This window comes from Plutella xylostella, chromosome 7 (assembly GCF_932276165.1).
Source record: "Plutella xylostella chromosome 7, ilPluXylo3.1, whole genome shotgun sequence".
Taxonomy (NCBI): domain Eukaryota; kingdom Metazoa; phylum Arthropoda; class Insecta; order Lepidoptera; family Plutellidae; genus Plutella; species Plutella xylostella.
This window is the reverse complement of record NC_063987.1, coordinates 177560-192804: the sequence shown is the minus strand read 5'-3', so window position 1 is coordinate 192804 and position 15245 is coordinate 177560. Positions and strand designations below refer to the sequence as shown.

Below are 15245 nucleotides of genomic sequence, written 5' to 3'. Positions count from 1 at the left end.
CTCGCCATTATTTTTCGTACGCGTTCCATACTTATTTTTTTCCAGACTGTCTTTCGCCAGACTGTCTGATGGTAGAGAGTAGAGGCAAAGGCAAACAGCCAATTATTATCCGTCATTGATGCTCTGAAAGTATGAATACAGGCTTGATACAGGACAGGCATGGAAGTTCGACTCAGGGGGTAATTCTGAACAACTTGTCCTACGACCATTGACTTATATATTACTAGCGTAAGGACAGGCCCAACCGCTCTAGAAAATGACACCCTCGCGTTGGCCCTAAAACCTCATAAATCTGTCATAATTTGTATGAAATTAGGGCCAGCGCGCGGGTGCCATTTTCTTTTGACAAAACGTTCTGACGGGCGTATCCTTTCTTTTGAAATCATTGCCTACGACTGAAACTTTGTAGGTACCTAAGTGGTTGGTCCAAGGTTGGTCACGTCACGTGACTTTACTATAGAGAACTGATAAGTTCTCAAATTTTTTAGGAATTTCGGTACTAGAAGAAAAGTTTATGTGCTCTGAGCAACCAACCAACTTTAGATTTGTATACTTACCACTTTTGCAACATCATGTAAGTACTTACTTATTTGAAAAACATATAAAAGTAGGTACCTACCTAACTATAGTTAACTGCTAGCTAGGTACTTTACCTACCTAGGAAACATAAGAATGATAGCGATAACAAGTAATCACCAACCATTATCATTTATATCAGAGGGCAAACAACAAGTCATTACAAACCACAATAGTAACACCATTGCCGCCCTACAAGGGAGTATGTTCCATTATACAGAGGAGCGGATACGAGTAAGTACACCTAAAGCCCCATCCATACGCTTGCTGTTTGTCACAAACACGGCAAACAGCAAACAAAGTCGCAAACACCAACCACAATCACCGAACACAAACAGCCATCCACATGCTCGGCGAACGCTCATAACATTCCGAACCGGCAAACACGGCGGACGACGAGCTATTACTTTCGGGTTGACATATTTTTATTATATAAATTAAAGCAAGAGAAAGAAAAAAGGAAAATAAGAAGAAAGCATAGACGATGGTGGGATAATGAGCCGTTTTCTTTGACAGCTGCCAGTTGAGCTTTTGGGTAAGCCGATAGATGGCGTGAAAACGCAGTGTACCAACTGTCAAAAATTACATAGAGAGCAAAGAGTACTAAACTCAGAATAAGAACTCACTAGTTGTGATTAAATGTCGGGTGGTAGCGCGAGCCATCCTTCCGAGGCTCAGACTGCATGTGGCTTGGGATAGTGCTAAGTATTCTGTGAATAGTTCTACCCGCGCCGTCACGTAGTGTTCTTTTCTCTATGCGCGCCGTTTGAACGGGTGCTGCGTGCGAGAACTGATTTTCTATTTTTATTTATTGTATGATCCTAAATAAGATCCCAAAGAAATACTTACAAGACAAGATGAGAATGTGTGCCGTCGCAACTTGTAAAAATAAAGGACATCATAAGAACCAAGACGGCTTTCCGTCCAGTTAGTTTGGCATTCCGTTTTCGTAACTCTATCTTCAGATTGGCAAGGGACCATGATCCATAGTCCTTAGGCATTATTACAGTATAGCAGTCACTATCACAAGAGTCACTATCTCACAAGAGTCACTATCTCAAAAGAGTCACTATCTCAAGTGCACTAACTCTACAGTATCAAGGGAGGAGGAGCAGATAGCTCAACTACAACTCAATTAATACAGGAGAAACACAAGGAAACTGAGAAAACTTGAAAAGAACGGCTGTACGCACAATCGCACTGAACGCTGAAGCAACAGTGACATCGACATCATAGAGAAAATAATACTACAATTCTACCTACCTACGTCACTTTCACATTTCGTTAGCCTCACAGAATAACATATTGTGATCTGAGTGTGTTCTGAGATGGTTCTGAGGGTTTGAAAGTTGGTACAACCCCAGACAACGCCATCTATTTCTCCAAAAAGGAACTTTTTTTTTTTTTAACAAACGCCTCATAATAATAATTAAAAAAAAAAACTGACTTCTTCTTTTTAATTATTATTTTATTTTATAGTTTTTAGTTTATTTGCAATAATTTTTAATCAAAAGTAAGATGCAAATGATACAAAAAAGTCCTACTAATCAATACGTATCATTCAAGCCTAAACACGAGGTAGTTGCTATATACCGTTGAGGAGTTCCCTTGACTGCCTTCCGTTTCCATCATCAGATCAGCTCAAGGTCACCATCATATTTTTTTGTTACAAGAACTATATTTATGTTTTTAATTTCATTAGAATCGGTTAATATGTGTCCAAAATGGAAATTCATACCCTGTTTTTCCCCCATTACCCACCCTTAGGGGTGAGATAAAATTCTGAAAAAAAAATGGGACCACCTGGGAGCTCAACCCAATACAAAAAAAAAGAATTTTCAAAATCGGTTCATAAACGGCGGAGTAATCGGTGAACATACATAAAAAGAAATGCGCGCCAACGAAAAAGTATAGCAAGTTGATACGTCCGCCTCCCGCAATGCTAGCGCGCATACTGACCGCTGCCAGACGTGTGGATACGTAGCGAACTGTTTGCCGAACATCCTTTGATCTGGCAAGAAAAACCGACACCGATGCCGAACACTGGCGAACACAAACACAAACAGGCAAACAACGACAAACACCCATCCACACGTCAGTGTTTGCTGTTTGCTGTTTGCTGTTTGCCATTGTTCGCCGAGCGTGTGGATGGGGTATAACTAATGGAATACGTCAGCTAAACATGGACAGTCTTCGCTATTGTTTTCGACAATAGTACGATCAAATAAAGAAGGTGATTAACTCTGAATGAGGTAAGTTTGAGTAAGTCGGTCCTAAACTTGGTAGCTTACTAAAGTGTAAATAAGGCGGGCGGGGCGCGCCTAAATAGTCAACTGTGTTGCCAGGCAAAGAAGTTTAATGCTATTTTGTTGGCATCGTCAAGTTATTATGGGATCATTGCTGTAACTTAATACTTTTACTAGGTACTTACTTACTAAAATATGTAGGACTGTAGGTAGGTAAGTTCCTAGTTCCTACTATCTACTTTAGTTAGGTACCTACATTTCTTCTCTAGCTATCCTCATATATTATCCTGATAGTGGGTGTAAAATTGAACTAAACTTTCCTCTCTTTACTCAAGAAGTTATCAGACAGGCTAACTGAAAGTACCTACCTCCTTAAGTAAGTAGGTAAACTAGGTCTTCATAAATATATGTATAATATTACGTATATAATAAGGACTAACCAGGACCAGCAGGACAATAAAAGGAAGCAGGAAAAAGCGTCAGTGAATCCTGGTATCCCTGCCAAGGAGTGATTCAAGTTGATCGTTTTCCCGCGTCGTCGGGTGCTAGAGTGCCAGTAGTACCTCGTAGAGCTCACGCGGAGTGCCGGCGCGACACCGCGTAGCCGCATGCTGGCTGAATACGACCGTTCCGTTGCCGGAAAACTTTACGCGCGAAAAAAAACTAAAGTTTTTGGCGGGCTAAATGGTTTTTCTCTCTGGATTTGTTTTTCTTTTGCTGTGCATAATAAGGCAAGGATTTTTAAAATGCAGGGTGTTGCAAAAGTGATATTATGGTAAGCCGAAAAGGAGAAACCCGAACCCGGAGTTCAGATTGAACCCCATTTGTTTCATCGACTTTTAAAATCGTAAAGCAAAAAGAAACTTTAGTCTGGTACTTAAATAGGTAAATATCTACTTATTAAATTTGGGCTCTTACTGTTACTATGGACACTGTGATAGAGGTACTACATACCTAGCCGCCTTTACAGAATAATATAACAATGGTTACCCGGCAAGGAGCTTTCCAAAGCCGGGACTACATTTAAAGACCTATTAGGATTACGAGTTCAAGACATTACTTACATAATCTCCTATGCAAAACAATAAGTAAGTAGGTACTTAACTACCTTACTTTTTCACGTAAGTGTACTAAACTACCAATTCATTAAAATGAAAATTTAAATTTGTGTGGGTAGGTAAGTATTTATAATAATTAATATGCCACAAAACTAAATAAATTCATTTTTATAAGTACAGTACTTACTAATCACAAAACCATACATAAAAATAATAAATAACAAAAGTATTCAACAAAAACTAACTGTCTGGATAACCCTAAAGGTAGAATAGAACAAACCAAAACAAACGCTGTTTCAGATAGTACTGTTTTTTTTCAGAATCAATAAGTAAATTCGGAATATGTCGATGGTCGAATATTTAAAATTAAAAACAACTTCGTAATACTTTATTACCACTTGAATTAAAGATTTCGTTCTATATTCAGGATTTATTTAGGTTACAAAGATTCAGATTCAACATCATCAGCCCGTAGCTAGACGTCCACTGCTGCACATAGGCCCGTTTCAATTTCAAGCATAAAATAAATTATTGCGATGAAAACAACGGGATAGTATTATTTATTAATTACTTACTTAAAGAAAATATACTCACTTAATAAAATAAGAAATTTTAGTACAATGTAGTCACTCTTACCTGCACATCTACATTCTAGGATGTCGTAAGTATACACAATAAATTGCATCACGTGAGTTCTCCGACTACCCCTTCGGGCGGAATTACAGACGTGAGCATACTGAGCATACGTATGTAAATATTTGAAATAAACTATGTGTGTGTAAATGAGTGCTTTAAGATAGATAAGTAATGTACTTACTTACATCATTAATTTTAATCAATAGTCAATCACATCGTTTATATCAATAGCCATCGATTAAGGTACGAAACTTAGATTAAGTAGGTATACGAAGAAACAAAAACGAACAGAGTTAAAAACTATGCAGAGTGTCAGCGTAAAATATACCACTTATTTCATATACAATGGTCCAGCCGTTTTCCCGTGTAAGAGTTTCTACATCAACCATAGTTACATACAAACTTTCAAATTTATAATATTTGTATGATTGAGCTTTGATCTTGTAACTGACACAGACAGGATACCTATAAAAATATGTAAGTAATTACATTTACCCACTTAATTACTTATTATACATACTTAAAGCCACTGAGTAAATATTTATTGTCTCCCGATCTATTTTTATCTCATCGATATGAGAGCTTATCTCGGCTCATTAATCATGTGTCGGCAAGCCACGGGTGGAAGTGAGTGTGAGTATGAATAAGAACCCTAAATTTTTATGATACCTACTTTATGAAGCAGGAAGGAAGGCCTACAGGCAATTTGCATCTTTTTATACCATGACATTGTACCTAACTCTACTATAATAAGATACGATACGACACGGAATGACGAGTTGTTTTCGTGTCTTTTGTCGTGGAGCCTACGACTAGTAATTTCACCCCTAAAATGGGAAACTTTTTCGAATTACTTTTTATGGTAAAGCGGCACTTAATGAAAGATAAACAACATTTCGGGTTTGCCACTGTTAAGTAGACAAAATATTATTTCAGTCGGAAATTGAACAGAATTTCTATAAGGTACTGCGAATTTTCCAAAGTCGTAGAACTAGAGTAGATCAGAATGTTAAGTATGTATGTACTTACAGAATTTACGTTCCACCTTGTGAAAACAATAGCAGTGATATAATAAGCACGAATGAACAAACTTTATTTCCTTACTTATTTATTTAATAACTGAAACTATAATAAACGTACAATTATGTATAGGTATTCAGTATACACTTATCATATTACTTATATGAAGTGCAATAATTAAACGAATAGGCCGTAATATTCCACAGGAACTACTTGAGCCTCCCCCAAGACAGCAGGCCATCCCCTCCACGCTCGGTAAACGTGAAACATTAGGGTTAATACGGTGTCATTAAAAAAAATGTCTCGTCCCCTGTTATTAATCCTTGTTATGCGCAATAGAAAGAAACTCATCTTCTATTTTTAGATATAATTTAAAGAAAATGTCAAGGGAGCCAACCCGCATCTACTTGTGGCGCCCACGAAAATCCACTGAAGCGTGACTGCAATTAACTTTCAAACAGTGTTCTAATATAATAACAGACCGGTGCTAAAATGGATATGATGACCATATCCCCGTTTAACGACTCTGCCGAATACGAATACTCGGCGGAGGTGGATAGTGTGAACATGACGACGGCTGGGACGGCAGGGTGGCTCAACCTTACCAACTCGACGCTGGCGCGGCCCGCGGGCGGGCTCCGGCACTACACGCTGGTGTTCAAGATCGTGTACGGCATCGGCATCCTGGGCAACCTCGTCGCCATCGCCATCCTGCGGCGCGGCGAGCGGCGCGTGCGCAACCGCAAGCACCTGCTGCTCATGACGTCACTCGCCACCAATGACCTCATCGCTTTGGTAAGTTCTTCGGAAGATGATGATGGCTCTGCATGGGATGGGAACTGCGCGGCAGTAGTCCCTATTGATTTTATTTTGGTCTTCGTTTGTTTTTGCAATAGATGCAAAAATCTTTCATAGCAATGACAGTAAAGTACATAGTTACTACCCTATTACATTACACTATTACGTTTCTGTTAGAAATAGTGTCACCACATTGTGATAAACCGAGGAAGTTCGTAACAAAAAGTTTGACCAAATGCCCGACTAATAAACGAAGTGAGTCCGAACTTAAATTAAGTTCTTCGTGTTCCGGAATATTTTTTTCCTAGTCGTCAGTGCCAATAATTACTTACAGTAAGACTTCGAACTTTTTAATGATTACTTAGAAATACCTATCTATGGAAATAATTATTATGGAGTTGGATAACCATTCGTTAATTTAATTAAAGGTATGGGGTGGTAAAGGTATGGGGTAAATATAGGTACACCTAGATATCCATTTCCACGAACTTCCTAAAGGAAAACCGGTAGTAGCTAGGTAGTTGGATGAGGAAGGTCGAGGATAGATAATTAATGCAATGACTGAGTTCGATATAAATTATGTAGTTACATTATCCATCTTTTAGTTAAATTAGATATAAAGTTAGTTCCAAACTGCTGCGGCCGCTACACGCTAGATCATTATCGACGTCGACAAACTCGTTTAATGCGCGTTTCATCAATCACAGAGCGGTATTTATAAAACGCGATGGTAGCGACGTTTATCTACGTCGATAACGTAGGTACACCCGTGGGCTACCTACCCGTGTAGCGGCAGCTGATAACAATACAGTACTATAAAGTCCTGAAAACGGAAGTGGATCCTAACTAATTGATAAAGACAGTAAGTATTTAATCGAACCATTATATTTGTTTGAGCACAAATCCGATAAAAAGTTATTTTTATTAGGTAGGTAGTTATTTTAAAAAAGTATGAAAATGTAAGTAAATAATTGACAATGATAAAAAGTATCAAAATCGCACTCTTTATTTTCATTACTTTATAGTTGGACTGTACATGTACAATACCTTCTCTCACAGATGGGCATGATGCTAGCCCTCCTGGTGTCGGAGCACGTGCCGGGGCTGAAGGGCCACCGCGGCTACTGCGCGGCTCGCGTGGCGCTGCGAGTGTTCGGCATCGGCAGCGTCTGCATCGCCGTCACCATGGCGCTGGAGCGGTACCTCGCGCTCACCAGGCCCTTCTTGTACCAGAAGGTCAGTCGCGAATCAGGGGCGTCACTCTGAATCGGCGAACGAACGTGTCGCTTAATACAACGAGATAGACCCATAGGTTAGCGCAGCATTCCGAAACTTCGGGAAAGCAAATCTGCAGCTCTAACCACGACACTATCTCGTTGGATTAAGCGTGCCGATTGAATGACAATTCTCGTTCGATCGTTCGTCTATTTAGAGAGTGACCCCCAGTGGTCTTACTACACATACATAGGTACTACTTATATGCTCACGACTGTAAACCCCTGAAGGGGAAGTCAGAGAGGGGTTCTGTCACTCGCCTATTTTCAATTCTACATTTGCACTGACATGGTAGGCCGCGAGCCGTATTGGCGTTTGAATTCAGGATGCGAAGGCTTCCTCACGATGTTTTTCTGCACTGTAAGAGAAGAGCACGTGTTATGAATTATACATAAATAGGCATTGGTCAAAATGAAGTGACCACGAATATATAAGATACTGTCGAAATAAAGCATGTCCATTAGAGATCACGCAGAGCCAGGTACACATATCCACCTAGTCATCCTAATTAACCATTTCACTCAAGATCAAAATAGCTCTCCCTCCATATAAATTGAAGTATGACACCGACACCTCTTGTAAGTACCACGATATAGGGAAGTATGAAGGTTGATGGGTAAGAAGTACCGTTCGTCCAATTTTCCTTAGGTGTGCTCGTAGGAAAATCAATCATTTGCTTTGTGAGTACACAAACGTCCCCAGATATTGTGTACTTTACCTTCCCACTATGTTGCTGAGCAATATCCCTATGGCTATATGGACCCCGCTTCTACTAATGTGAAATGGAAAACTACTAACCAACCAACTATAAAAGTACCTAGTTAAGTTGTATAGTTTTTATTTCACACTTCCTAATTTGATAGTTGCTGTAGTTATGTAATTGTTCCATTGTCAGCGTTACTGTATGTTATGTAATTGTTCCATTCTTTTTTTGCTAACCTACCTACATTCCTACATACTTACATAAATTATCATCAGATCAGACCCAGACATTTTAGGAATTGACAAAAAGGTTGGGTTCCGGACCTAACCTAATAAGGGGATTATTGTTGATCCTACCCTTAGTCTCGACCGTAGAATAGGTAAGTAGGTACTGTAAAGTATAAATTAACTAAGTAGGTACCTACATTGGAAGATTTTTTTCATGAAGTTTTATAAAATAGACGGCGAGAATGTACTTATGCAATTTAAAAAATAATAATAATAAGTATACTGGAGGAAAGGGTGAGCTTTTGCAAAAGCACTATCTAAGGCTTATCTGGGAGACTGTATTTAGATAAGTATTAAATTACTAGTTAGGTAAGCATAAATTAGAACCAAATCATTAAAAGTTGGTAAAGAAATATAAGTAGATCGTGAAATTCATAAAGCATCAAGCTCCTACTTATAAGTTTTCAGTTTATAATGGAGATTCTGAGAGCAAATTAAAGTCATTTATATGTTAATGGAGGGTGAATGTATGTAGGTAAGTACCTCCTTAACTGCTTAGGTACTTACCTACCTATTTACGAGTTTGATAAAGTTTACAAAATTTACATTAATTCTTGCATTCGTAATTAGTGCAAATCAGCTTCAGTCATCACTCTGCATCAATTTGTATCAATGTTTTCGTTATTCCGTTAACAATGATTTGATTCAAACAGTCATCTCATTGATAGATGTTGGTGTTTTGCCAATCCAGAAATTACTCTTCGGCATCCATTATCTAACTAGTTCTAATACTCATGGAGAATTTCCTACATCTCTTCCTCAAGCCAGTGACAAGGGTAAGACAAGACAGTGCCAATCGCTCCTGTCGCCCAGACTCATATTAGGATATGATTAGGTAGGTCACTTGGATATTCGTTTGCTAAGTAGGTAAGTAATAAAATAACTGATAGAACAAAGAATTCATCTAGTAATCGCCATTTATGGTCAAGTTACGTGAATAACAGTTAACAGTAGGATATGGCTAACTACTATACTTAGGTGCTTACCAACTCTGGAGTTTTTTAATAGTAGGTACATATTATATGTATACGGATACATATAATACTTATACCTTTCTTTCCAATTAGGTATACACTAACTTTTAGGTCACCCACTTCAAAAAGCCTTTACTTCCAGCCCGAGATCTCAATTTAGTTAATAAACAAATTGCATGACCTATAACTGGACACTTGCGAGTAGTTGAATATGAAACAACACAATTACTTACCCACGATGGAACAACGGACTCTTTATACGAAAATATCTTTCCTTATCCTTTTGTCAGAGACGTTAGTTATACTGAGTTTGGAATTTGGAAGAACTTATCAGAACCCTTTATTACTTATTCTAATTCAAATTACCTATTTAGGTAGGTAAGTACAGATATAATACAGTTCATGAACCGTCAAATGAAGTAAACTAAAGTAACGAATGCAATGAATCATTCAGTTGGCACCCGGCATGGCTGCGGCACATTGTAATGCAACATCTAAAATGCGATGATTGTTTACCACCACGTGGCTTCCTGTCTTAAATTAGCTTTTGCAATATTCCGGGTTTAGATAGGTTCCTAACCTTTATCTATTAACCTTGGAAGAATGATTTAAACATATATAATATGTATATACCTGAGTACCATTCACACATCATGACATCACAAAGCATCAAAGGCATTAAAGCAGTGGGGCAATATAATTCAGTGACAAATCAAATCACACGTAGCGATTATCAATGAGACCGAGATATTTGATTTAGAAACGTGTTTCGCAACGGGAAAAATGCGCCTGTAAATGGAAAAAAGTTACGCACCGTATGGTGCCAATACGTTATAGCGCTTAGATAATATTAATATCTATGTTATACCGAGATGCCAGGTAGGTACTTAGTAAATAAGTACTTACATTATAACGATGTATCTACTTAGGTACTTACACAAGTAAATGTTATTAATATTACTACTAGGTACTAATTAGACCAATAAAGCATTACCTATTAAAATATCTATACAACACACCTAAAAGTAAACAACTTATCCAGTTTTCCATTTCCGCGACTTTCGCGCCACGCACGAGCGCCACCATGGCGCCACCCGCCAACGCCAAACACTTGAATTAAATTAGGGATGTGATTAGCATAAATTTCTAAATCATAATCGTAATTATTAACACTATTCTTACGGAACTTAACTACAGATGGCGTGACAAACTCTGAACCCTAATAATGCTAACCTCATTATTATTTTCAGCAAGTTACATATTACGTGATTCGGATGGCGCTAATAGTATCTTGGTTCTGGGCTGCATTGCTGACATGTGCACCCATATTTGGTCTTGGGGCATATTACAAAGCTGGAAATGGCAAAGATCAAGATGGCACCTGTATTCGGTACAGAAATGCAGTAGACCCCGTGGACTTCGCTTATGCCGTAGTTTATGTAACTTTTGGTAAGTACTTGAGTAAGATTTATTTTAATTAATAGGTCGATACATTTGGTTGTTGACTAACGTTGTTACGTGAAAATAAAAATTAAACTTGTGAGGGTAAAAAGGGTGCACATCTGAAATATAGTGAGAGAAGTCGTCATTCTAAACAAGTTTTGTTATTGTCCCGTCCTGGTCGTAGCCTATTTGTTCCGTAGGTATACATTTAAAAGAAAAAGCTTTAAATTCTTGTTTTTTTTATTTATTCCAGGCACACTTCTCTGCGCAATACTAGTGTACTGCAACCTGGCAGTGATCCGTGCGTTGTACGCGATCAGCACGCCGCGGTCCGGCGGGCCCGTCGTACGGCGCGTGTCCAAGAGCAGCTGCCGCCAGCGCAGCCTCCACCGCAGCACGGACACGCCGCAGCACAACTCCGCCACCGCCGAGGAGGTCGCCTTCAGTCGGCTGATGGCTACTCTGTCGGTGCTGTTCATGATTTGCTGGCTGCCTCAAATGGTAAGAGTATTCAGCAATGTAACCGTACTTTCACATTGAACCATTGAACAACATTGGTTTATTATATAAAATATACTATTTAGGTGTATCTTAGTTAGTTATTTTTAATAGCAAAGCAGCCCACCCTCTTCCTTTTTGTTAAACTCTTTACTTTATTTTATTGTCCCTTACCAAAAAGGGTCAGTTAACTTAATCAACGATAATTGTCTTGTCCAACGTTTGTTTTTACAGCTTGTTTACAAATGTTACCCGCTTGACAGGCAGTCGTGGAAATCTATACCAAAGGTCAATGGCATCGCGTTATCAGACTTTTCTTGGGTATTCTCAGGGGACATGTTTCCTATTTCGTGAATATCACGCCGAGGAATAAAATAAATACTACGACACGCTCTATCTTGAGCGTGTTTATAATTTCTCATGAATATAATTTCAGTAGGTACCTAGTATTTGGCGATTTTCCTGTTACGTAAATCACCATAACTTAAGTTACTACCAAGAAAGTATTTATTAAGTTAGCCAAAACACCATGCAAAACCGAAGCTGGTGAATTTTCTGACTCTTAACTTTCTGGTCAACATTAACTTATCATCAGTATTTAAAACAATCTCAACGTCCATTCAGAACCATAGCACGTGCACTATAAATACGAATCAGTAGTCGAATCAATAGCAAGTTCGATGTATACCATACTAATTGACTGTGCGAAAATGCAAAATAAGATTCTTGCGGTTGGTGCGACCTTGCCATTTCCGTTTCATTTAAATGTAAGCGTATTTGATTACTTGCCTAATTAAATTCATGATCCCTGCGGTGAACTTGTCTTTAAAATTTACAGAATCACATGTAGGTAAGTATTAGTATACACGTTGAGTTATAATGTACGAACGTACATAGGTATTTTTTTAAAGAAAATAATACCAAAATTTACTAAATAACTATGTATTGTGTACCTTGAGTATAATAATAATATATAATACATTAGCAACCTGTGAATTATACCTAAATAAATGTAATTTAAATATGGCAATTCCTGATAGTCGCTTAGTTATTACGAATATTTTTAGGTAACCGCTTAGGTAGGTACTATAGGTCTATGTATTTAAGTAATGGGTCCCCAAATTAAGAAGCCTATCAATAAAATCCTATGAAACAATAAAATAACAATTGAATGGTTGGCATCGAGTCTGCCATCATGACATCAATATTCAGGCAATGGCAGCTCCAAGTGTGCATTGTGATCGCTATTTATACAGGAGCTGACATACACGGGTGTATATTAATTGAGGAATCGTCCATATTGGCCATCTGTATGCAAACCTCGAAGTGGTCAGCGAAAATAATGATTTCTTTGTTTCGAGTCAATAACATCTAACAATAGGCAACACAGTATTTTGCTATAATATATGTTATCTGATCATAACTTAGTTATTAAAAGGTGTGTACATTCGCAACCATTTATTTCTCCTATGTCTATAGGATGTTGCAAAAAGGGTATACTAAGCCGAAACCTACATGTGCAGCATGGTATATCTAAGCCTGAAACTGAAATCAGAATTTGAAAATTCGCGAAAACTCAAAAACTCTCAAACTCAAACTCTCAAACGCAACTTAGTGCATTTACACGATAGAAGAAGAACTATGGTTTTTTTTTTCGCGAATTTCCAAATTCTGATTTCAGTTTCGGGCTTAGATATACCATGCTGCACATGTAAGTTTCGGCTTAGTATACCAATTTTGCAACACTTTGTATATTTTTGGAATAAACTGTTTCAGTCTGCAGTTAACTAGAGCAATGGCTAAATTAATAATAGGCCAAAAGAGCCAATAATTTATTTGAGAACTTCATAGAGCAATTGCTATTTAACACCGACAGGAGTATGGTGGTACTCCTAATCGTTAATCAATTGCATCGCTCGAGTGGGAGTTTATTGATACCACGCGGTGTGGCCTTAATGAAATGTTTACGACATAATAGCTATTAGCTACTAACACAACTTTCCAATAACTTATTATCAATAATAAAAATATTCACTCTTGATTTATGACTGTTAGCTAAGAGAGAAACACTATCAGCCTTCATTAATACGGACTTTTGATTGTAAATTAACAAGAAGTATCACTATCGCTAGCCTGCTGGAATATGACCTCCCAAATGCATTAGTAAATAATTTAGTAGGAGTAAGGTAGCACAAGAGCTTCACTGTTAAATAAGTATGTCTGGTTAAATGGCTCCTTACATAGATAAGGTTGGTCATTTTATTTGATTTGCACCAATTTCAATTTTGACTTATAGCATAAATTAATATAGGTAATAATTTATTCGTTGTACCTATTGGACTTTATAATGAGAATACAACATGCGAGATTATAATAATCAAATGTTTTAATGTTACAGTAACTAGTACTCAGATCAACAAAATATATTTGGTCTGAGCAGTAGTATATATAATATAACAAGGGTCTTTTCAATATTTTCAGATTACCTCAGCACTGTATCTATCTCTGGGAGAGAAGTACTGGCACAAGCTTACAAAGCTCGCCATCTTCTCGGACCTGCTGATGCTTCTGAACTATGTGTTGGATCCCATAGTCTACGTCCTGATGCGGAGGAGCGGGTCCACCTTCTCCAACTTATGCCGATTTGTCACGCACTGCTTCAAGCGTGGTGTAAGTGAACATTACGAACATGAATTAAAAGCACTACATATTCAGTTGACAAGAGGTAGTGAAGAATTCATCTAACGAAAATATGAATAGGTACATACGAGTACTTATAGGACTTTTATTATTATTATTTAATGATTTATTGCACTCATATTAAAAAAATACCTATATTTACAAAAGGTGGACTTAATGCTAAGAGCATTTTCTACCAGCCAACTTTTATCTATTGTAGGTAAACACATTTACATACATATTAATATTTATACTAACTTTCGCAAGAAATGTCTGCTCTATAGGTGATGGTATAAAAACTGAACGTTAACGTGAATAATAACATCCACTAACAATGTTTGGAACTCTGATGTTTTTATTATTTCAATATTTTTTTCATCAGAATCATAAAACCTCAACGGATTCAATGAAGACATCCTGCTGTGCGCAAGATACTGTGATCATCAGTGAGAGCTCAGGGGCCGAAATGAAACTAATACGACCAATCGATTCGCTTTTCCAGAATCACAACGTTTGATGACACAATATTAATGGTGTTTTCTATGTAGGAGATAATATCCAGAGATACCTAGTTACTTATTTATTTTTGTAAAGTGCAATAAAATTTATTAGGTACCTACACATGAATCGCAAAAAGAGATGAAGTGGGATGATTATTGATCGAGTGTAAATAGGCAAGTGTAGAGGGGTAATTAATTTAAGAGTAAATTTTTTAAAATTTATATAACTTTATAGATCACCGAATCACCTAGCAAAGTCATAGATAAGCAATATCATTTATGAGAATGTTAAATAGAATTACTTTTAAGATGTTTTCTATTGTAATACCTATCTTCTGTACAATACATAACAAGAATACCTACCAATGTAAATAAAAGTGGCTTATTTGATTGAGATTATAAAACGTAAGATTACCATACAGTGAATATAGTTACAATAGTTATAAAGTTATTATAATAAATTACCTTATATTTTGTAATGTTTCATAATTATTATTAGTTACCTTTTAAAAAATGTTAAGATTAATAAACAAAAATAAAAAATACAGTGCT

At 37.3% G+C, this 15245-nt stretch overlaps 1 protein-coding gene across 4 annotated transcripts; it reads left to right on the top strand.

Annotated features, from left to right (window-relative positions):
- The first annotated feature begins 3360 nt into the window (after positions 1–3360).
- On the top strand, positions 3361–15176 carry LOC105393529 (prostaglandin E2 receptor EP2 subtype). 4 transcript variants are annotated; one of them, XM_038106746.2, is made up of 7 exons: positions 3361–3597; positions 5901–6331; positions 7394–7570; positions 10824–11022; positions 11270–11517; positions 13996–14274; positions 14576–14714. In XM_038106746.2, exons 2-6 carry the CDS (start codon positions 6029–6031, stop codon positions 14257–14259), a joined length of 1191 nt encoding a protein of 396 aa, XP_037962674.2. In that variant the 5' UTR covers positions 3361–3597; positions 5901–6028; the 3' UTR covers positions 14260–14274; positions 14576–14714. The 4 variants fall into 4 exon arrangements, with proteins under 4 accessions (XP_037962674.2, XP_011563606.3, XP_011563608.3 ...); XM_011565304.3 differs by having other exon boundaries at positions 3363–3597; positions 13996–14184; positions 14576–15176; XM_011565306.3 differs by having other exon boundaries at positions 3371–3509; positions 13996–14184; positions 14576–15176.
- The last annotated feature ends 69 nt before the right edge of the window (positions 15177–15245 follow it).